Here is a 23,547-nt window from a genome sequence, read left to right on the forward strand (position 1 = left end):
AGCCCCGCCCACCATCCCTTGCCACCCGATGACAGGTCCCGCCCACCGTCACACGCCGTCCGATGACAGGTCCCGCCCATCGTCACTCACCGCCGATGACAAGCCCTGCCCAATGAAGAGCTTCGCTCGGCGACAAGCCCCGCCCATCGTCACTTGCCGCCCGATGACAGGCCCCGCCCACCGTCGCACCGCCCGATGACAGGCCCCGCCCAATGACTAGCCCCGCTCAGCGACAAGCCCCGCCCATGCATCTGTCCCCGCTCACCTATGACAAGCCTCGCCCACTGATGCCCCGCCCACCGACAAGCCCCGCCCATGGTGACAGGCCCCGCCCACTCTACCCCTGGCCATCCCCTCCCTGGGACCTCTGTTGGGGACCCTTACCAACAGGACACAGGAGCAGCGCTTGGCCATTCAGCCCTACGTTCCTGTTCTGTCACTAAATAAGGTCACAGAGTTATACAGCGGGGAAACAGGACCTTCCATGCTGACCAAGATGCCCATCTGAGCTAGTCCCCTTTTCCTGCACTTACCCATATCCCTCTAAACCTTTCCTATCCATGTACCTGTCTAGATATCTTTTAAACGTTGTTATTGTACGCACCTCTACTGCTTCCTCTGGTCAGCTATATACTGTGTGGAAAACCTGCCCCTCACAGTATATAGCTGGGGAAAGACTGTGACCATCCAAAGTCAAAGTTGGGTTTATGCACAAGTAGATGTGTGCACAGGTGCAATTTAAAACTTACTTGCAGCAGCATCACAGGCACATAGCATCATTCACCCTATCTATGCCCCTTGTGATTTTACATATCTATAAGGTCACCCCTCAGCCTCCTTTGCTCCAGGGAAAAGAGTCCCAGCCTATCCAGTCTCTCTTCATAACTCAAGCCTTCCAGTCCCGGTAGTATCTTTTCTGCACCCTCTCTACAGCTGATCTGCTATTTTCCTGCCCTGTCCCCTAGCCTCCTGACAAACACAATCTCCCCACTTTAGCCGCTGACATGCCTCGACCCCATCCTCATACAGAAGGAAGAGAAACCAATGCATCAAACCAAAGAAGTGCTGGAAGTATCTCTGCTGTTATGCAATCACCACATTACAAGTGACATTGCACTTCACATAAGAGGAACTCCCATATAATCTGCACAATCGATGGAGCTGATTACGAGAAAGACGGGGGGAGGGTGATTTGATTTTATCTCTGGGTCTTGGCTGGACTTTCATTTAAAAGAAGGCACTTTCCAACAGTGCAGCCCTCGATCACTATGCCACCAGAGTGTCAATGTGGATTTTATGCGCCACTCTCGAAGTCAGTCCACATTTTCCCATGGAGTTGGAAGTAATTTAGATACTGACTTCTTAGGTCTACTTGAAATGAATTTGCAACTTTTAACCCATTCCTTATTAATGCGTGCACTGAGCACAAAGCTGTCCAAATCGGTTTTGGCATCACCCAAACAAAATTATGTCGTAATTTGTTCTACTTCCAAAATTCATTACATTTTACGCCCTAATAGTTTATGCTCCACGTGAGCCTCCATAAGCCATCTTCACCTAACTGCATCACTCATAGTTTAATAACTTCCCCTTAAATATGTCTCTTCTAATTACATCATTGTTCCTTGACGGCAAGTTCCTCATTCACACCATTCTCTGGGTAAAAGTGCTGCTCCTGAATCCCGTATTATTAGTTTTATTTCTGCCTTCCTCAAGCCCCAACAAGTGGAAACATCTCTGCAAGTACCCTACCTAACACATTCATAATCCTAAAAGTTTCATCGCTTTTATTTTGCTGGAGGAAGAAAACACAGTATCTTCCTAATAAGTATAGCCTGTCAGGTCTGATGTGGTGGTGATGAATCATTTCCACTTCATCTCCAGTGACTCCTTATTCTTTTTATAACTGGAGACTGGAACTCAATCCTCTAGGCCTAACCAAAATTTGACTGAAGTTCAAATTAACTGATTTTCAAATCTCCGTCTCTAAAAATAAGTTTGCTTTTTAATGGCATAATTAACAAGAATTGCTACATTTAGTGGTTCAAGATTATGCGAGAGGAACAGCACATATTCTGCCTGGGTAGTCTACCGCCAAGTAGTATGGAAATTGAATTAGAGCAATACAGCACAGATACAGGCCCTTCGGCCCAACCAGTCCATGCTGACCATGGTGCCCACCCAGCTAGTCCCAGCAGGCACAGTGGTGTAGTGGTTAGCATAATGCTATTACAGCGCCAGTGACCCCGGTTCAATTCCGGCCGCCGTCTGTAAGGAGTTTGTACGTTCTCCCCGTGTCTGCGTGGGTTTCCTCCGGGTGCTCCGGTTTCCTCCCACATTCCAAAGATGTACAGGTTAGGAAGTTGCGGGCATGCTTTGTTGGCGCCGGAAGCGTGGCGACACTTGCGGGCTGTCCCCAGAACACTCTACACAAAAGATGCATTTCACTGTGTGTTTCGATGTACATGTGACTAATAAAGAAATCTTATCTTATTCCTGTGTTCGGCCCATATCCCTCTAAGCCCCGTCCCTCCATGTTCCTATCCAAGTGATTCTTAAATGATACCATTGAACCTGCCCCAACCCTCTGGCAGCTCATTCCATATACTTACCACCCTCGCATGAGAAAGTTGCCCCTTTTAAGTCTTTCCCCTCTCACCCTAAGATGTCCCCTAGTTTTGGACTCCCCTACCCTGGAAAAACAATTGTTACCGTCCACCTTATCTATGCCCCTCATAATTTTATAAACGTCTAGAAGGTCACTCCTCATTCTCCTACATTCCAAGGAATAAAGACCTAGCTTAGCCAACCTCTCCCTATAACTCAACCTCTCTTGTCCTGGCAACGTCCTCAAAGTTCTCCAGTTTCAGATAAGCTGCTCCCCCTCTTGTCCCTTTCTCTGTCCTAATCTACCCAGGCCCTCTCACACACACACCCTTTTCCAAACCACCACCCCCTCCAGCCCCCTATTACCCAGTTTTTTCACAAGACAAAGGAGCAGAAGTAGGCCATTCGGCCCATCGAGTCTGCTCTGCCACTTCACCATGAGCTAAACTATTCTCCCATCTAGCCCCAATTCCCAGCCTTTTCCCCATATCCCTTGATACCCTGACTAATTAGATACCTATCAATCTCCTCCTTAAACACCCCCAATGATTGGGCCTCCACAGCTGTATGTGGCAACAAATTCCATAAATCCACAACCCTCCGGCTAAAGAAATTTCTCCTCATTTCTGTTTTAAGTAGGTACCCTCTAATTCTAAGACTGTGCCCTCTTGTCCTGGACTCACCCACCAGGGGAAACAACTTAGAGTCATCTACTCTGTCCAGTCCCTTCAACATTTGAAATATTTCTATGAGGTCCCCTCTCATTCTTCCGTACTCCAATGAGTACAGTCCACAAGCCAACAAACGCTCCTCGTATGTAAGCCCTTTCATTCCGGGAATCATCCTCGTAAATCTCCTCTGAACCCTCTCCAACATCAGTACATCCTTCCTAAGATAAGGGGCCCAAAACTGCACACAGTATTCCAAATGAGGTCTCACCAGTGCCCCATAGAGCCTCATCAATACATCCTTACTTTTATACGCTATTCCTCTTGAAATGAATGCCAACATAGCATTCGCTTCCTTACTGCCGATCCAACCTGGTGGTTAACCTTTAGGGTATCCTGCACGAGGACCCCCAAGCCCCTTTTTTCCCCTTCCCCAACAACTCCATATGCACATCACTCCCCCCCATGGGCTTCCTCCCACATACTCCCACCGAGCGTACCCATCTGCCCACCATCCCTCCCGTATTTGGTTCATCCTCACCTTCCTTTCTTATCAGATCCCACCATCTGCAGCCCTCTGTTGCCTCCACCTATCAGCTCCCGGCCTCTGTCGCAGTCTCCACCTCTCCGCCCACCTGATTCCATCTGCCAATCGGCTCCTCCTCACCTGGATCCACCGATCACCTGCCAGCACTTGACACGCTCCTTCCCCTCACCTCTTTATAACAGCTACCTCCCCTCTACTCTCGACCAGAAACATCGACTGTCCATTTCCCTCCACAGATGCTGCCCGATCCACTGAGTTCCTCCAGCAGTTCGTTTTTTGCTTCATTTTGTGTGAATGAGCAGTCCTCAACTTGTTTACGTCATTTGGACATTAATGTCTTATTTTATGGAAGCCAGAGTGCCTCCTATTCATTATTTATTTATTGGTGACCATTTAACAGAATATGCACTGCTCCTTCAGATTTGCAAGAATGACAGTCAATATGAATCCTAGAAGATCTTTGCAAATATTGACCATAGGATGCGTCACTGCAGCTTTACAAAACTCTGGTTAAGCCACATCTGGAGTTTTTCATTCAATTCTGGTCGCCCCATCATAGGAAGGATGCGGAGGCTTTGGAGAGGATGCAGAAGAGGTTCACCAGGACACTGCATGGATTAGAAGGTGTGTGCTATAAGTAGAGGTTGGAAAAACTAGTTTTCTCTGGAGTGGCAGAGGCGGAGGGGAGACCTGACAGAAGTTTATAAGGTTATGAGGGGCATCGATAGGGTAGACAGCCAGTACCTTTCTCCCAGGATCAAGATGTCTAATACTAGAGGGCATGCATTTAAGGTGAGAGGAGGTAGGTTCAAACTAAGTTCAAAGCAGGACCTCGAAGGTAGTAATCCCTGGATTCCTCCCGGCGTCATGTGCTAGTCAGGGCAGGAATAGAAAGATGGAATGCGTGGCTAAGGAACTGGTGCAGGGTTTCATGTTCTTGGATCAGTGGAACCTCTTCTGGGGCAGGGGTAACCTGTACAAGAGGGACAGGTTGCATCTCAACTGGAGGGGAACCAATATCCTAGCCAGGAGGTTTACTAGCGCTACTCGGGATGGTTTAACCTAGTTTGGCAGGGGGATGGGAACCAGAGCACCGGGTCAGAAAGTGGAGGGATTGAGAGGAAGATAGAGGTCATGACCACTAAGAACAGGCAGCAGCAAGGTAATAGACCCAATAGGACGGACAGGTTGAAGTGTGTGTATATTAATGCTAGGAGTATGATGAACAAGGGTGATGAACTTAGAACATGGATCAGTACACGGAACTATGATGTTGTGGCCATAACAGAGACTTTGTTGAGAAAGGGACAGGAATGGATGCTTAATGTTCTAGGGTTTTGATGTTTCAGAAAAGAAAGAGAAGGTAAGTGTGTGTGTGTGTGTGTGTGTGTGTGTGTGTGTGTGTGTGTGTGTGTGTGTGGGGGGGGGGGGGGACGGGGTGAAGAGTTGCGTTATTAATCAGGGACAATATCACAGCTGCACTCAGATGGGACATAACGGAGGGCTCCTCCACTGAGTCTATATGGGTAGAACTCAAAAATAACAAAGGTGCAATCACTCTAATGGGATTATACTACAGACCCCCCAATAGCCACCAGGACATTGAAGAACAGACATGCAGGCAGATAAGGGAAAGGTGTAAAAACAACAGGGTTGTTGTAATGGATGACTTCAACTTCCCTAATATAGACTGGGGCCTCCTTAGTGCAAGATGTTGAGCTGGGACAAAATTTGTTAGGTGCATCCAGGAGGGTTTCTTAAATCAATATGTAGATAGTCCGACAAGAGGAGAGGCCATACTGGACCTGGTGTTGGGTAATGAGCCTGGCCAGGTGAGGGAGGCGGAGGATGTGGGAGAGATCCTAAATGAGTACTTTGCATTGGTATTTACCAAGGAAAAGGATGGCCTGCCCAGTGCTGTACTGTTCTACGTTCTGTGTTCCATGCCTTGCAGAGGATTTCTCAACTGGTGCGTTCCAACATGCTTGCTCGTCCTTGTTGGTGGAAGTGGGCTTGGGTTTGGGAGCAGCTGTTTGACTTGTCTCGGCAGGTGCCTGCAATATATTGTGTAGATGGTTTGAATTGTAATTACAGTGTGCCTGTTGTCAAGGAAGTGGTGAGTAGGTAGACAATCAAACAGATCATTTTATCCCACTTGCGATTAATTGTTGAGGCTGCACTTGACCAAACAAATGGAAAGTATTTCATTACTGCCCCAAATCGTGGATAGAACATAGAACCGCACAGGAACAGGCCCTTCGGCCCACAATGTCTGTGCCGAACATGATGCCAAATTAAACAAAACCTATCTGCCTGTAAGTGATCCATATCCATGAAGGGAAGTCTCTGGGGAGTCAGGGGTTAGTCATTGTCACAGGGATACCCAGCCTTTTACCTGCTGTTGTACGTGGGCTGGACAAAAAGCAAACTGCTGGAGAAACTCAGCGGGTTGCGCAGAATCTTTGGAGGCAACGTGTCGAGTTGACATACTGCATCAGGACTGACTGACGAGCCTCTAGCACTTTGGGTTTTTTTGCTCCAGTTTCCAGCATCTGTAGCCTCTTGTAAGTGGCTGGTCCAGGTAGTTCTTTGGTCAAATGATAACCTCCAATGCATTGATGGGAGGGATCTCAGGAATCATCGAACATAGAACACTACAGCACACTTCAGCAAGCAATGTTGTGCCGACATTTTATCCTGTTCTAAGATCTATCTAACCTTTCCCTCCCACACAGCCCCCCATTTCTCTATCATTCATGTGTCTAAGAGTCTCTTAAATGTCCCTAATGTATCTGCCCCCACAACCTCCGCTGGCAGTGCGTTCCACGCACCCACCACTCTGTGTAAAAAAACTTACCCCTGACATCCCCTTATACCTTCCTCCAATCACCTTAAAATTATGTCCCCTCATGTTAGCCATTGTTGCTAATCGATATGTTATTGGAAGGGAATTGGAATTGGTTTATTCTTATCACTTGTACCGAGGTACAGTGAAAAACTTGTCTTGTATACTGTTCGTACAGATCAATTCATTACACAGTGCATCGAGGTAGTACAAGGTAAAACAATAACAGAACACAGAATAGTTACAGAGAAAGTGCAGTGCAGGCACTGCAAGGGCCATGACGAGGTAGATTGTGATGTCAAGAGTCCATCTTATCGTACTGCGGAACCATTCAATAGTTTTATAACAGCAGAACAGAAGCTGTCCTTGAACCCGATGGTACGTTCTTTCAGGCTTTTGTATCTTCTGCCCATTGGGAGAGGGGAGAAGAGAGAATGTCCGGGGTGGGGTCTTTGATTATGCTGGCTGCTTTACTGAGGCAATGAGAGTCAAGAGCAAATAGGTACACACTCTGTTGTTAGAGATGGCAAGTGCCTGGAACTTTTGTGGCAGAAGTGTTCCTTGCCACTAATCAGCCCATGCCTCAATGTTGTTGAGCTCTTCATTTTTGAAAGAATTGTGAATGAAACTGAATGTTGTGCAATCATCAGCCAACCTCCCTATTTCTGACCCAAGGACAGAAAGCTGGTCATTGATGAAGCAGTGAAGATGGTAGGTCTTAGGTCACGCTCCTAAGGAACTCTCACAGTGATGCCGCGGGGCTGAGATGGCTCATCACCAACAACCATAACCTACCTTGGAGACACAGGATGGCAGATGCTGGAATCTGGTCCTGATGCAGGGTCTCGACCCGAAACGTTGACAATTCCTTTCCTCCCACAGATGCTGGCCAACCTGCTGAGTTCCTCCAGCAGATTATATGTTGCAACATAACCATCTTCCTTTACACGAGGAAAGTCAAAGTTGTGCAGGTGACAGTAAACTCAAGTCCATGTGTGCACAGGTGCAATGAAAAACTTACTTGCAGCAGCATCACAGGCACAGAGCATCAGATAAGCAGCAGTCATATGAAAAACATAAATTAAACAATTTTTACAAAAAGGAATACAATTAAAACAAAAAAAAGTACATTTTAGTGCAAAGTGATCAAAGTAGTCAGCATATTGCTAAACTGTAGTCAGCATATTGCTAAACTGTAGTGATTAGGGTTGTGCCGGTTGGTTCAAGAACCAAATGGTTGAAGGGAAGCAGCTGTTCCTGAACCTGGTGGTGTGGGACTTCAGGCTTCTGTACCTCCTGCCCAATGGCAGCTGTGAGAAGATGGCACGGCCCGGATGGTGGGGATCTTTGATGATCAGTTGTTACCTTCTTGAGGCAGCGTCTCCTGTAGGTACTACCGACAGTGGGAATGGTGTTAACCTGTGGAGAGCTTACTGCCCAATTCCCATTGACTAGTTTTACCAAGACTCCTTGATGTCACACTTATGGTCAAGAGCAGTCATTCTTATATATCCTTTGAAATTCAATTATTTTGTGTTTGGACGAAGGGTGTGATGTGTTTTGGAATCTAGTAGTCCTGGTGAAACCCAAACTGAGCTACCCACGAATGTAAAAAAAATAGGAGCAGGAGGAGTCCATCTGGCCCATCGAGCCTGCTCCGCCATTCAATAAGATCATGGCTGATCTGGCCGTGGACTCAGCTCCACCTATCTGCCTTTTCCCCGTAACCTTTAATTACCCCACTATGCAAAAATCTATCTAGATTTCATCTAGATTCCAGCATCTGCAGTCCTTTGTTTCTCTCAAAAATCTGTGTCTTAAATAGATTTAATGAGGTCGCCTCTACTGCTTCCCTGGGCAGAGAATTCCATAGACTCACTACTCTCTGGGAAAAGCAGCTCCTCCTCATCTCCATCCTAAATTTACTCCCCCGAATCTTGAGGCTACGTCTCCTAGTTCTAGTCTCACCTACCAGTGGAAACAACTTTCCTGCCTGTATTTTGTCTATCCCTCTCATAATTCTATATGTTTCTATCAGATCCCCTCTCATTCTCCTGAATTCCAGTGAGTATAGTCCCCGGCGATTCAATTGGAATTGATGTTAAGCCAAGCCAGTCCAGCTGCATATCATCGCGCTTTAGAGAGTTCTGCTGCATTCAGGAATTGTAGTCAAAATCCTAATGGATTATTCTACTACTTGTATTCATGTCGTAGTACTAACATAGAAAAACATCTTAAAGGTGCCTTGTAGGAACACATACAAAACTTCACACCAAGCCACTTGAAATACAAAGGTAGATGACCAAACGTTCAGCCAAATTAGGGTTTGAGCATTTTGAAAGGATAGATAAAGGTTTAGAGGGAATTCCAGGATTTAGTGCCTTAACAACGGAAGGCATTGCTGGCAGTGGTGTAGCAAAGAAATTCACAGATGATCAAGGGGCCAGAACTGGAGGATCATTGATAACTGGTCGTAAGGGCTCATTTACTCATCTGCATTTGTTGCGAAACTCAAAGCTCATTGAATAAGCCTCAAGAGGACCCAGGACACTGGGGGGAGTGGTGGGGGTGGGGGGGGGGGGAGAAGAATACCAATTTACAAATCAGTATTCAATTGGGATGTTAACCTCCACGCAGATTGTAAGCTGGAAGGCAGCAAATGGAATCCCAGAGTTGGAGCCAAAGTCAGTGACATCAATTTCCATTTTGATATCAAGGTTGCAACATCAACGTGGGTGTCGATTTCATCTGCTGCAGTAATGCTGCAACCTCTGCACCAAATTGTCGAGCATCCTAACATTGAGCACAATTGCCTTGCTGTGTGCTCCAATTCTGGCCTCTTGCCCATTTCCAACTTCCTCGTGACAGCACTGCAAACCATGCTTTCGGCTGTACATAGTCTCGGCTCCAAGCTCTGGAATTCCTTCCCAGAAACCTCAAAATATTCCTTAAAAACTTACCTAAGCATTTGGTCACTTACCTTAACAGATTCTATCTTCAAATTTTGCTCATGCTCTTGGGACATTGGTAAATTGGTTTATAATTGTCACATGCCGAGGTACAGTGAAAAACTTGTTTTGCATGCCGTCCATACAGATCATTTCAACAGATCAACAGTGCATTGAGGTAGTACAAGGGAAAACAATAACAGAATGCAGAATAAAGTGTTACAGTTACAGAGAAAGTACAGTGCAGACAGACAATAAGGTGCAAGGCCTTAACGAGGTAGATTGTGAGGTCAAGAGTCCATTTTATCATACCAGGGGACTATTCAATAGTCTTATAACAGTGGGATAGAAGCTGTCCTTGAGCCTGGTGGTACGTGCTTTTAGGCTTTTGTATCTTCTGCCCAATGGGAGGAGGGGAGAAGAGAGAATGTCTGGGGTGGGTGGGGTCTTTGGTCATGTTGGCTGCTTTACTGAGGCAGCAAGAAGTGCAGACAGAGTCCATTGTATGTGGGAATGTGGAAGCAGAAACAGGCCAACAGGACTAGAGGGCCTGGAGTTATAGGGAGGGGTTGGCCGGGCTAGGTCTTTATTCCTTGGAACATCGGAGAATGAGGAGCGACTTTATAGACATGTTTAAAATTATGAGAGGCATAGATAAGGTGGACGGTAACAGTCTTTTCCCTAGGGTAGGGGAGTCCAAAACTAGGGGGGCAGAGGTTTAGGGTGAGAGGGGAAAGATTTAAAAGGAACCTGAGGTGCAATGTTTTCCACCCAGAGGGTGGTGAGTACATGGATGGCGACGAGGAGACGTACAGGAGTGAAATAGGTCGGCTGGTGGAGTGGTGTTGCAACTACAACCTCGCACTCAAAGTCAGCAAGACCAAGGAATTGACTGTGGACTTCAGGATGGGAAGGTCGGGAGAACACACACCAGTATTCTTTGAGGGGTCAGCAGTGGAAAGGGTGAGCAGCTTCAAGTTCTGAGGCATCAACATCTCAAGAGGATCCATCTTGGGCCCAACACATTGATGCAATCACGAAGAAGGCACGCCAGTGGCTCTACTTCGTTAGGAGTTTGAGGAGATTTGGTACGTGACCAAAGACTCTTGCAAATTTCTACAGATGTATGGTGGAGAGCATTCTGACTGGTTGCATCACTGCCTGGTGTGGAGGCTCCAATGCACAGGATTGAAAGCAGCCGCAGAGGGTTGTAGACTCAGCCAGGTCCATCATAGGCACAACCCTCCCCTCCAGAGAATGTCTTCAAGAGGCAATGCCTCAAGAAGGCAGCATCCATCATTAAGGACACTCACCATCCAGGACATGCCTTCATGTTACTACCATCTAGGAGATGGTACAGGAGCCTGAAGAACCACACTCAACATTTCAGGAACAGCTTCTTCCCCTCGCCATCAGATTTCTGAACAGTCCATGAACACTACCTCATTATTCCCCTTTTGCACTATTTATTGATTTTTATAACTTAGTAATTCCTGTGTCTTGCATGGTACTGCTGCCGAAAAGCAACAAATTTCACGACATTACATCAGCGATAATAAACCGGATTCTGAATGAGCTGCCAAAGCAAGTGGGTGAGGCAGGTACAATAGTATCATTTAAGAGTCACTTGGATAGGTACCTAGAGGTGCGCGACTTGGAGGAATATGGACCGCACGCAGGAAATTGGGACCAGCCAGGTGGACAATGTGGTCGGCGTGGACTGGTGGGGCAGAGGGGCCTGTATCTGTGCTGTAATGCTCCATGACTTTATAAGCAAGGGTGGTACATGTGACTAATAAAGATATCTCATCTTAAATGGAATTCAGATGCCAAGTCAGTCATAACTGAATGGTTGAATAGTAGAACTTAATGCACAGGACATCTGGGTGTACTGTTCTAGCAGGCAGAGTACAAAAAAGAATTGAAGCCATTGAAAGCTTAAAGAAAACACTTGAATGATTCATGGAAGCAATCAAATTATGAAGAGCAATTGTGCAAAGTGGATAGGTTCTCATCAAAGACTGGAAGGTGATAACATTGTTATTTTAGGATTTTCAAAAGAAAGGTCAATACACCTCACCGTACTCCAATGCGTAATACCAAAAGCAGGTTTTCAAGTGCGGGTTACTTGGATGAGGTATAATTGTTGGACAGTAAACTCTGCTTTGATAAAAATAATGCCATGGATTTTTAAAATAGTTGGCCTGAAAGATAGCTGACAGGACCTCTGAAAACACCGTGTACTGTCAATAGGGGTAATGCCTGGTCAACACTGCGCTGGGGATTTGCTAACCTGAGAATGTTTACCCAACAGCCTGAAGTGCACATAATGTTTCAGTGATGTGAGGCATGGAATCATACAGCACAGGGACAGGCCCTTCGGCCCACCACATCTATGCTGTTCTTTGCACCCATCTACACTAGGGCTGAGGCCCCCACTGTTCCCATCCGCCCCTCCCCGCCTCCCTTATTTGGTTCCATGTTCCACCTTCCTCTCCTATCAGATCCCACCATCTGCAGCCCTTTGGTAAATTGGTTTATTATTGTCACACGACCTGCTGAGATGTCGATGCACCAGCATCTTGTGTGTTGCCCCATCTGCGGTCTCCGGCGTCTCCCTTCAATCTCTCCTCTCACCGCTCTCCTAATGGTTGCCACTATCACCTTATCATCAGATTCCAGCACTGAATTCTCCAGCTTCCGGTAACCTGCTCCCCCTCAGTCCCTTTTCTCCCTCCTCCTGATCCACACAGTTTCTCCTGCACCCACCCCAGCCCCCCATCACCTCATTATTTTTTCCCCTCTCCTCCACCCAAACCCCCCCCCCCCCCCCACTAGTCCCATCTGCCTTCCCCACCTTCCTTATTTGGTTCCATGTTCCACCTTCCCTCATCTGCAGCTCTTGGTCACCTCCATCTCTCACCTCCCAGCCTCTGTCGCTGCTCCCGCCCTCCCCTCCTCCATCCGCCCGTCACCCTCCTCACCTGGATCCACCTATAACCTCCCAGCCTCTGTCGCTGCTCCCGCCCTCCCCTCCTCCATCCGCCCATCACCCCTCCTCACGTGGATCCACCTATCACCTGCCGGCTCTTGCTCTGCCCCTTCCCCCTCACCCCTTCGAACTGGCTATCGCCCATCCAGATGAAGGGTCTCGACCTGAAACGTCGACTGTCCATTTCCCTCCCCAGATGCTGCCCGACCCGCCGAGATCCTCCAGCGTTTTGTTTGTTGCTCCAGATTCCAGTGTCTGCAGTCTCCCGTGTCTCCTTCAGCCCTCTATGCCCTGGTGATCCAAGTACTCATCTGGATGCTGCTTTGATGTCGAGAGTGTATCTGCCCCCACCACCTCTTCAGGCAGTGTGCCCCAGACTCCAACCCACTGGGTGAAAAAAAAAATTCCCCTCAGATCCCCTCCCAAATCTCCTCCGTCTCACCTGAAACCTCTGCCCTCTTCTTAGACCCTCTTACTATGGGAAAAAGGTTCTTACCATCTACCTATCCATCCCCCTCACTTTCATATACTTCAGTCAGGTCAGCCAGCAGCCTCACCTCGGGAAAACAATCTCACCCTGCTCAATCTCTCCTCATAGAACATAGGCACAGATAGGATAGACAGTCCGAATCTTTTCCCCAGGGTACAAATGTCAAACACCAGAGGACATGCTTTTAAAGTTGGGGGGTGGTAGCTGCCTGGAATGTACCTAAGGAGTAGTAATGGACACAGGCAGCTTGGTGGAGTTTAAGAGGCTTTTAGAGAGATGCTATGAAGGGAATGGAGGGTTATGGATGATACACAGGAGATGGACGGCATTCAGTATAGATTAGCGTCAAGATGGGCCAAATGGCCTGTCCCGTGCTGCAACAGTACAGCACAGGAACAGGCCCTTCGGCCCACAATGTCTGTGCTGAACATGATGTTGAATTAAACTAAATTTCTTCTGCCTGCACGTGATCCATATCCCTCCATTCCCTGCAATAGTCACCTGTCTAAGATCTTAAACACCACTATCGTACCTGCTTCCACCATTACCCCTGGCAACCCGTTCCAGGCACCCACCGCTCTCTGTGTAAAAACTTGCCCCGCACATCTCCTTTAAACTTTTCCCCCCTCTCACCTTAAATGCTTGCCCTCTAGTACTTGTACAACCATAATGCCCTAATCCAGGCAACATTCTGGCAAATCTGACTCTGTAACATTGCAGACCCAACGCACTGAAGATGCTGGAATACTTTGCAACTATTTTAGACTCAATCCCCATAATACATGCAAAATAAAATGCAGGAACAATGACAATTGGATGACTTACAGCACATTTATTTTCCATGAAACATATGACAGACATTTTAAGCCTTAGCAGCAGAAGAGACTTTGGTACGTGATCAAAATATACAAGAAATGTACACCAATTAATTTAATTGCACAGATATTCCATTCATTCGGATTTATTTTTGGATTTGTATGCCAGCCTCTTCCTCCCTGAGTACACGGACAGAAGCAGGATTATTTGTGTACTAGCCTGTAACATTCAAATGCAAAGTGCACTCACTGGTCCCACACAGGAAGATAACACACAGTCCCTCTGCCCACCCAGCAGAGATCAGTTATGAAAACCTTCCAAACAAAATAGTGTCCACCTTTCCCGCATCCAACACAAAACAGGCCGTTTTGCTTTTACTTTTAAACAATTCAACACATGATAAAAAGGAAAGGTCGTTGTTACCTGATATCCAGTTGATTAGTAGTGCTGCTGCCTCGCAGCTCCAGTGACACGGTTCCAGTCCCGACCTTGGATTCTGTCTGTGCGGAGTTTGCACGTTCCCCGTTTCCTCCCACATTCCAAAGATGTGGGGGTTGTTAGGTTCATTGGTTGTTATAAATTGCCCCTAGCATGGGAGGGTGGTAAAACCGAGGGGGGAAGGGGGCGGTGGAGTTGATGGGAATATGGGAAGAATAAAATAGGATTGGTGTAAATGGGTGCTTGATGGTTAGTGGAGATTTGATGGGCTGAAGGTCCTTTTTCCTTTCTGTATGATGCTCTAATTCTTAAATTCTATTTATTTGCAAACACATCTGGTCACCAGCATCAATTCAAGAGCTTTAAACTTAGAACTTCACCAAATATCTCTCTCCACACAGCGAGTAGAGATGTCACTGGTGGTGGTGAGCAAACTGACTCAGACCACACAGACTCGGGTTGAATGATCAGCCAATTCCAAGTTGGCAGAGAATGGCAGCAGTCCAGTGGTGCCCACTTTATCTGCATACTGTGGTCGTTCGAAGTTTAGATGCACTTTCCGACACCATTCCATGGAGACCCAGAACTTGAGATTCCCAACCGAGGATCAACTCACCACTGAAGGCAATTATCAGTTGGCATCTTAAGCACTACAAAGACATGTCAGCTGAATTTCAAACCTTGGGACATCAGGGCTCAGGAGATGCGAACATTCACCTGGGCCATCCCACATAGGACACGAACAGGCAGGTTTAAGGGACACAGTCATCCACATTGGGAACAAGAAATCTCTGAAGGCAAAGGCATCCATTTCAACACAAAAGCGAAATTCCTCATTGAAGACTTTACCCTAACCAGGGCTCTCATTTGTGGAAGCGGAGAGGGGTCAATTTCCCTGAATTTCGCTTACTAGCAAGATCACTATTCCAGTATTACACCAAAAATATAGCAGAAATTCAGCTGGCAATTGCAAAGAAGAACATTTCTTTCCTTAGGACACATTGTTCCATTGTGATGCCCACTAGGATGGAAGTGATTGTGTTCAGCGACCATTTTATGGTACTTTTTACTGCCCGCCCCCCCCCCCCCCCCCCCCCCCGTTATTTCACTGCCATACACTTGATAAATGTTTCCCACTGTTCTTTCTGGCCATCATTGGCTGCCAATCCCAATTAACCACACCAAGTGATTCACCATCGAGAACTCTCAACAGCAGCCCAAATACCTTTCGTAAAAAGGTTTAGCCGCTGCTCTTCGAAGCTGAGCCTGTTTAGTCCAAGAACAAGAGGGCACAGGTTTAAGGTGAGAGGGGAGAGAGATTTAATAGGAATCTTGAGGGGCAACGTTTTCCACCCAGAGGGTGGTCGGTATATGGAACGAGCTGCCAGAGGAAGTGGTTGAAGCAGGTACATTAAAAAGGTACTTGGACAGGTACATGGATAGGAAAGGCTTAGAGGGATATGGGCCAAACGCGGGCAAATGGGACTGGCTTAGATTGGAATCTTGGTCGGCACAGATGACTAAATCATAATTGTCCAAGCACAAGAAAGAAACAGTGGCCTCTAAGTGCCAATCCCTATACTGTAAGCAGGAGTACACAACTGACTGGGCCGAGCCACTAAAACACAATACAGCAGAGCCGTGTCAGTGTTGGATCGTACAGCTTCCAATGCAGTCAGGATGTTTCAGGACAAAGCTTACAGCGCAAGGATCATTGCCTTGATATGTTTCAATCTCCATAAATGCTTTCCAGCACCCAAAGTATTTTGCTCCTGAACCTCCAAAGTGCAGGAATACAAACATAGTTAGGCCACAGGGAATTTGACAATCAAATGGTACGAATTACACCGCGCGCTAGTTTTGTTTTAAAGTGTTGGATTATCTGTCCATACGCACAGTTGCAAATAGACGCACACACAAAATAAAATAAACTTAAGGCTGTAACATAGCCGAGCTGGGTTAGAGTTGTGCACCACCCAAACAACTGGGAAAGGGTGTTTCTTTTTGCAAATCACAATCCTCTGCAGCACTGCACATTGGAGATCAGTAAAATTCCAAGTAATTATCATCGAATAGTGGCTTTATAACCCTAAATTAAATATTCCAAGGATGTCAGAATACTAGAAGATATAATCGTTTTGAGGAATACTTTCTTCTCACTACACTAAGAATCCAGTGACGATGCATCCTCCTAAACCTACACTTAACTATGTCTCCATTATTGAGACAGACAGAGAGACAGAAAGAGACAGAGACACACACGCACACACAGACAGAGAGACACAGAGAGACAGACAGACACGGGGGAGAGAGAGAGGCAGAGAGAGAGACACACACACACACACACACAGAAGAGCTGCTGCCTCACAGGTCAAGAGACCAGTGTTCGATCCTGACCGCCGGTGCTGTGTGTGGAGTCTGCACGTTCTCCCTATGACCGCGTGGGTTTCCCCCGGGTGGTCCAGTTTCCTCCCAGGTCCCAAAAATGTGCAGGTTAGTAGGTTAATTGGCAGCTGTAAATCACCCCTAGTTTGCAGATGAGTGGGGAAAATGGGGGTTGATAGGAGTGGGAAGAGGAGAGAATGGATTAGGATAGGATTAGTACAAGAATGAGTGTTTGATGGTTTGCATGGACTCTGTGGGCTGAAGGGCCTGTTTCAGTGTTGCATCTCTCCATGACTGCATTCGATTTATTAGCAATAATCACTGGTGGGTTTATCCAAATCCAGAATAGGGCTAACATGTGCGAGCTGCTGCAACTCAAGCTTTGCAAGACGTTACTGGCACAGACTTAGGCCTGTCTGACATGCTGAGTGCGAGACCTGTGGCTGCCAGATCTCACGACTACAAGCCAACCTTAGGCTACTATTCTCCATGGCTGTCCACACTAAGGCTCTTGTGTTGGGCCTCGGGCAGCACAGAAGGTCTTGCGTTGTCCAGTGATGGTCATGCCAACAAATATCCTGTCCCCCTGACAGAACACGGAGGCAGAGAGGGTGTGAGGTGTGAAACTCGCTTGAGGCGCTCTCTGGGACCTTGTCTACGAGTCTGCCTTCAGATGGTGCACGATGAAAGAGGCATCCCAACCAAACCTAAGCCCCAACTTGCCCAACAAGCACGGGCAACTTGGGCCAAGGACAACTGAACGATTTTAGCGAACAGCAACCCTGATTTTTGTTCTGCCCTACCCACTTCCAATGCTCCATCTGTCTGCAACACTCCCAACATTTTACTCAGCACAGACCAGGAACTGGGAGTCAAGAACACACTGTGCAGCTCAGTAATTTACCAACAAATCAAGAAGCAACCCCCAGCCTTGCCGGTTCAAGATTATTTCCCCTGCTTCAGCTCTGTTAGCCACTTAATAAGATCACAGACTCACTTGGAGCTTTCCTTGATTCAACCGCCCAGCTGAGATTGGGAACTCACCAACAAGGAAAACTTTCACCCCTTATCCGGATAATAAATACTTTGAATCAATTCATCTTATTGGCATCTTGGTGTTGCTGGCAAGAGTTAGCATTTACTGCCCATCTTCACTTGGCCTTAGAACCACCCTCTTGAACCATTGTTGTCCTGGTGATAGTGCGCCTAATGCATCATAAATTCCAGTTCTATTGACATACACCAAATTCATTCCCGACATGATGTCACTGCCTGTTAGATGCACCAATGGACTTGACCATCATTGCCTGCAGTGACTAGTACCGGTGGCTCATCTCCCCTTCCAACCTTACCTTGACGACACTGAATTCTGAAAGACCTCCCAAAATTTGAGCGGGAGTAAGCAAAAAGCTGCCTGATGCAGTTACGGGTCGAGTATGTCTGACGACACACTCCTGAAATAGAGGATTTATCCCAAGCTCTGTGGTGGGAAGAGTTAACCAGGTGGGCAGAGGCTTCCGTGAAGAAATGCAACGTCCCCACCCACTCCTGGGAATCTCTGCACAATGACCACTCAAACTGGAGGAGAGTCATACACATTCTCAGTGACCCTCCCAGAAAGAAAGGGATGCTTTTGAATCACTTGCTGTACACACTGATAAAGCAAGCCTCGGTGACTGCATCAAGAGATATGTTTCAAGCACAAGACAATAGTTAGGTTTTCTCTCCCTGAGATAAGACACCCAATATTGCCCAGCAAGTGAGCAGAAAATCCTGAAAACTTCATCAGCTGAGGTAGTTTGGAATGCCCTGGGCCCCAACTATCCTAAAATTCTGCAGTTATTCTCCATATTAGACATTCAACCCTGAACTTCAAACAAATGCCCCATCCAACTGTTTGAACATGCAAACATTCAGTACAATAAACATGTCAATTCTGTTCACAGATCACCTTAGGTACTTTACACGAGTGAATACAGCTTCAACTAACTGAATGGAGATATGTCAGCTTACACTTCTCCATGTACACAGAACAAACACATGTCGGCACTGTAGCATAGTGGTTAGCACAATGCTTTACAGCGCCAGCGACCCGGGTTCAAATCCAGCCACTGTCTTTAAGGAGTTTGCATGTTCTCCCGTGTCTGCGTGGGTTTCCTCCGGGTGCTCCGGTTTCCTCCCACATTCCAAAGACGTACAGGTTAGGAAGTTGTGGGCATGCTATGTTGGCGCCGGAAGCATGGCGACACTTGCGGGCTGCCCCCCAGAATCACTACGCAAAAGATGTATTTCACTGTGTGTTTCGATGTACATGTGACTAATAAAGATCTTATCTTAAACTTGGAGCTGGGCTGGGAGACCACCTCTTCTCCCCCACCTTCTTCCAACAAACAGACCTCCAGGTACACAACAGAGCCAAGGCCATCCTTCTACTCGACATATACTCTTGATAGCAAGAGAGTATTCCTCACTAGGGTACAGTAGCATTGAGGTTAAGCTAGTTGACTATCAGAGTTCTGGACTAATTCAAATCCTGACAAGTAAAGAAATAAATTTGGAAATTTCAAAACAAAAGGACCAAGTCTCAGGAATAGTAACCATGAAATTATCAGAATGTCATTAAAAACTCATCTGGTTTGCTGATGTCCACCAGGGAAAGAAATCAGTTGTCCCTACCTGCTGTAGCTTACCTGACTTCAGACTCGCCAATGTGGACAACTCTTAATCACAGACAGCCTCAGTTCAATTAGGGATGGGCAATACATGCCAGCAATGTCCATATAACAGATCAAAAGGCTTCCCTCTGTACACTCTCACTCCAGTCCAGTATCTTCAGCAGGAGTTCCTCCTCAATGACCTACAGAATAATCCCTTCCTCTTTAATCTGCAAGCCCTACCAACTTCACAAGGTTCTCCTCAGCAATCTCCCAATGTAACACCAAGGTTTTACACTGGACCACTCAACCAGAGCCAAGAGGTGCGTCCATCGGTCGTCAGTCTCTGGAGGGATCACCTAGCAAGATAGAATAGAGACCAAACACATTTTCATCTGCTTTCATCCACATATGGATTTCTCCATGAAGTTTTATGAGATGTTTCGATGAAGTCAACTCCACCAAACTCATCCCCTCACAATTCTAATATCATCACTGACCAACTTCACCTTGATGGACACACTCATCACTTCAGATCTCAACTACAGGTTTATGCTTCTGATGATACAGCATTCCTGTATTGATTGAGGGCAGGATCAAATGACAACATCAATAGTTTAAGCAGCAAAGATCAGAAGATGGGGAATGGGGAACCAGGACTGACCAGGGAGAGAATCGGGATCTCCTAACTCTAAAGTCAACGCAATCAGTTACAGCTTTTCCCACTGACTAGCCAAGTATAGGGACTGTGCTGGTCACAGTCCTGATCTGTAGCCCAGCCAGGAGAAGAACACCACAATCAAAAAAACAACCATTTCATAACTTTAACAACCAGGATGCAAAGACTGAAATAAAAACAATTCAGAAATGAGATAAGAACTTACGTGAAACTGGATCCTCAAACCAGATGCTCAGCCCTGACGAGGATCCTTCATTAGAACTGACACTGCTGAACCATTTTGATTAGGTCAATGGAATTCCAGCCACATGCCCCATTCATTAGCCGTTCACCTCAGGACAGCTTCAAATCGGCAAAAGGCCGTCGTCTATAGAAAAAGAGGTGCATCCAGTGCCGTGACTATCTTGCATCTCAGTACAGCTGTAACACATTTTAAACTGGCGTGACTTGCTCCCAGTTGGAATACTGGGCTACACCTTGTCACAACAACCAAGCGACCAGATGCCTGCACCCACCCCTGGACTCCTGCCGTCTGGCTAAACGTTCGCTACAAGTCAGTCCAGAGTTTGGGAGGATAGATTGGATCAGGAATCGGACAGCTGCTATGTTGTGCTACGCAACATGGACGCAATTGCACGCCCGCCATTATGATCGCACCCCATCAGCAGCCAAACTCTGGAAGGGACTAACTTATCTCTTCAGTATTCTGACTCAGTAGTATTGGGTTGGATTTCAGTGAAGATTAGTCATAAATTGCTATTAACTTGCTGGTTAATCTTAGTAACTATCTTGTACCATTTTTCACTCCTAAATCAATATACCAGGTCAATTAAAATAAACATTTTAGATTCTGGCGAAGTTGTAGTGCTGATACCATCCATTGGACAATGTGCCCTCTAGAAGCCCACAAGTGGGGCAGTCACGTCAAGTGGACGACACTTGATCTAATAACTGCACCCCCCCCCCCCCCCCGTTCTGTTTCAGAAGAACTTGTCGTCGATCCTGAAGTGAGGCTTGCTGACGTCATCGGGGTTGAGGAAGACAGAGATCGACTTGCCCTGGTTCTCTGTCACCAGCTGCTGAAGCTTGCGGGCCAAGCCATCGTCCTGGCGACCAGAGGCAGACAGCACTCCGTCCGACTGGGAGGAGGCCAAGCCCGGCGCGGCCCGGTGCTGCCTCAGCTCCTGGGCCAGCTTGCCAGCCGCCTTGGCGTGCTCGACAGCGCTGCGGAGGTGCTCGGCTGGGTCGGAGCGCACCGAGGACAGCCGGCAGGCTAGCAGCAGCACGGTGGCGTCAGACAGGTGCTCGAACATGTTGCACTGGGGCAGGAAGTAGTTGGGGCAGGACTTGTTGACCAGGCAATGGGCCAGGTCGTCCAGGAGGCCCAGAAGGAAGTGGGCCGTGTTCTCGGCCTGGAAGAGGAAGTTGTAGGGCAAGCGGTCGCACGCCCACAGCATCAGGCTCCTCAGGTGGTAGGGACTGATGGCCCTCGGCCGGGAGAGCAGCTTGACTATCACCGCCTTGTACGCCTGGTAGGCCTGGATCAGGTGGACAGAGATGCACTTCTTCAGCTGCACCTCACTCCGCGAGAAGGCCAGCCTCCACTCATTGTCCCGGTTGCCCCTGTGGGAGCAGGCGGGCACCAGGTAGAAGCCACTGATCACCTCCTCCTCAGTGATCTTGCCGTCCCAGAAGTGGTTCTCCATCAGCCAGTTCTGGGCCACTGCTGGCCAGCCCTTGAAGGAGACCACGGGCACGATGTCGTACAGCATGCGGCTGCGGCCCACGTTGAGGATGACGGAGACCACTGTGCCGTTCTTCTCTACCGCCGCCACCCCGGGCACACCCCGCTGCGGGTGACTGCGGATCTCCTCGATCACCGCTGAGACGGAGCGGAAGAACCAGTCGGCCACCTTGGTGGGCGAGAAGTAGTAGCCGCCTCCTCCGCCGTCCTCCGTCTCCGTGCAGCACTCTTTCCACTTCGCCATGGTGGCCTCGCCGAAGAGCCGCAGGCTGAGCCATGAGTGGCAGGGGGCCGAGTGCCTCATGTCCAGTGTCACCGGCTGGTTGCGGTCGTGCAGCTTCAGCGCCGGCACCAGCAGTGTGAAGTCCACGTCGTAGTCTGTGCCCCTGGCGTAGTCGCCCAGCTCGTCGGGGTTCATGTCCACCACCCCCTCGCGGACGCCCCCCGAGAGCAGCAGGTACTCGTTCGACACGGGTAGCTTGTGGTCCAGTTTCTGCACTAGTCCTGCAGAAGGAGAGAGGGACAGGTTCAGGGTCAGGATGTACTGCTCAGCACGAGAGTCAATATCAAGATTACCATCAGGTGCACAAGTACAAGTACAATGTCGTGGGCCGTGCACTGAGATACAATCAGAAGGAAAGCGCGCCAGCGTCTTTACTTTCTTAGGAGGTTCGGCTTGTCACCAAACACTCTACCAAACTTCTACAGATGTACTGTTGAAAGTATCCTGACTGGTTGCATCATGGTCTGGTACGGTAATCTGAATGCGCAGGAACGCAAGAAGCTGCAGAGAGTAGTGGACTCAGCCCAGTACATCACGGGCACATCCCTCCCCACCATCGGGAGTATCTACAGGAGGTGCTGCCTCATGAAGGCAACATCCGTCATCAAAGATCCCCACCATCTGGGCCATGCCATCTTCTCGCAGCTACCATCAGCCAGGAGGTACAGAAGCCTGACGTCCCACACCACCAGGTTCAAGAACAGCTACTTTCTGTCAACCATTCAATTCTTGAACCAACCGGCACAACCCTAATCACTAGAGTCTATTGTGCTTCTTGGTCACAGATTTGGGAGGGCTTGCTGAAGATCTTCGGAAGCCGAAGCATTCTTACAAGGACAGAAACTTGTAACCTTCTCCCCTTCTACAATATGCTTCAAAGGCAAGAAAATGGCCAAACTGTATTCAAGGAATTGGAAAATTTCACTGAAATGGCCAGAGGAAAGAGATCAAGAGGTTGGAGGCAACACCAGTCAAAGACTCTTTGGCGTTACCCCTGGACCAAAAGGTGGGATATAAAATCATGAGGGACATCGACAAGGTGAATTGTCACAGCCTTTTTACCAGGCTGGGGGAGTCTAAACGTCAAAGTCAAGTTTATTGTCATCTGCACAAGTCCATGTGTGCACAGGTGCAATGAAAAACTTACTTGCAGCAGCATCACAGGCACATAGCATCAGATAGACAACATTCACAAGAAAACAAATTAAACAATTTTTTTTTTTTTACAAGAAAGAATACAGAACAAAAAGTCCATTGTAGTGGTCATAGCGTACCGGTAGGAAGTTGTGGACATGCTATGTTGGTGCCAGAAGTTGTGGCGACACTTGCAGGCTGCCCCCCAGAAAAGTACGCAAAAAATACATTGCTGTGTGTTTCGATGTATATGTGACTAATAAAGATCTTATCTTATCAATACCGAGGTAGCGATTAAGGTTTTGCCAGTTGGTTCA

General features: G+C 47.6%; 1 protein-coding gene across 2 annotated transcripts in view; it reads right to left on the reverse strand.

Moving 5' to 3' along the window:
• Positions 1–15,424: 15,424 nt before the first annotated feature.
• LOC127586547 (nucleotidyltransferase MB21D2-like) overlaps positions 15,425–23,547 on the reverse strand; it is a 31,825-nt gene continuing 23,702 nt past the window's right edge. For both annotated transcript variants that reach the window (XM_052044583.1, XM_052044584.1), the window contains exon 3: positions 15,425–22,317. In XM_052044583.1, coding sequence (XP_051900543.1) covers positions 21,050–22,317 — 1,268 coding nt within the window. In that variant the 3' untranslated portion in view covers positions 15,425–21,049. The remainder of the gene's footprint in view (positions 22,318–23,547) is intronic.

Source organism: Pristis pectinata, chromosome 37, assembly GCF_009764475.1.
Source record: "Pristis pectinata isolate sPriPec2 chromosome 37, sPriPec2.1.pri, whole genome shotgun sequence".
In the NCBI taxonomy this organism is placed as follows: Eukaryota; Metazoa; Chordata; class Chondrichthyes; order Rhinopristiformes; family Pristidae; genus Pristis; species Pristis pectinata.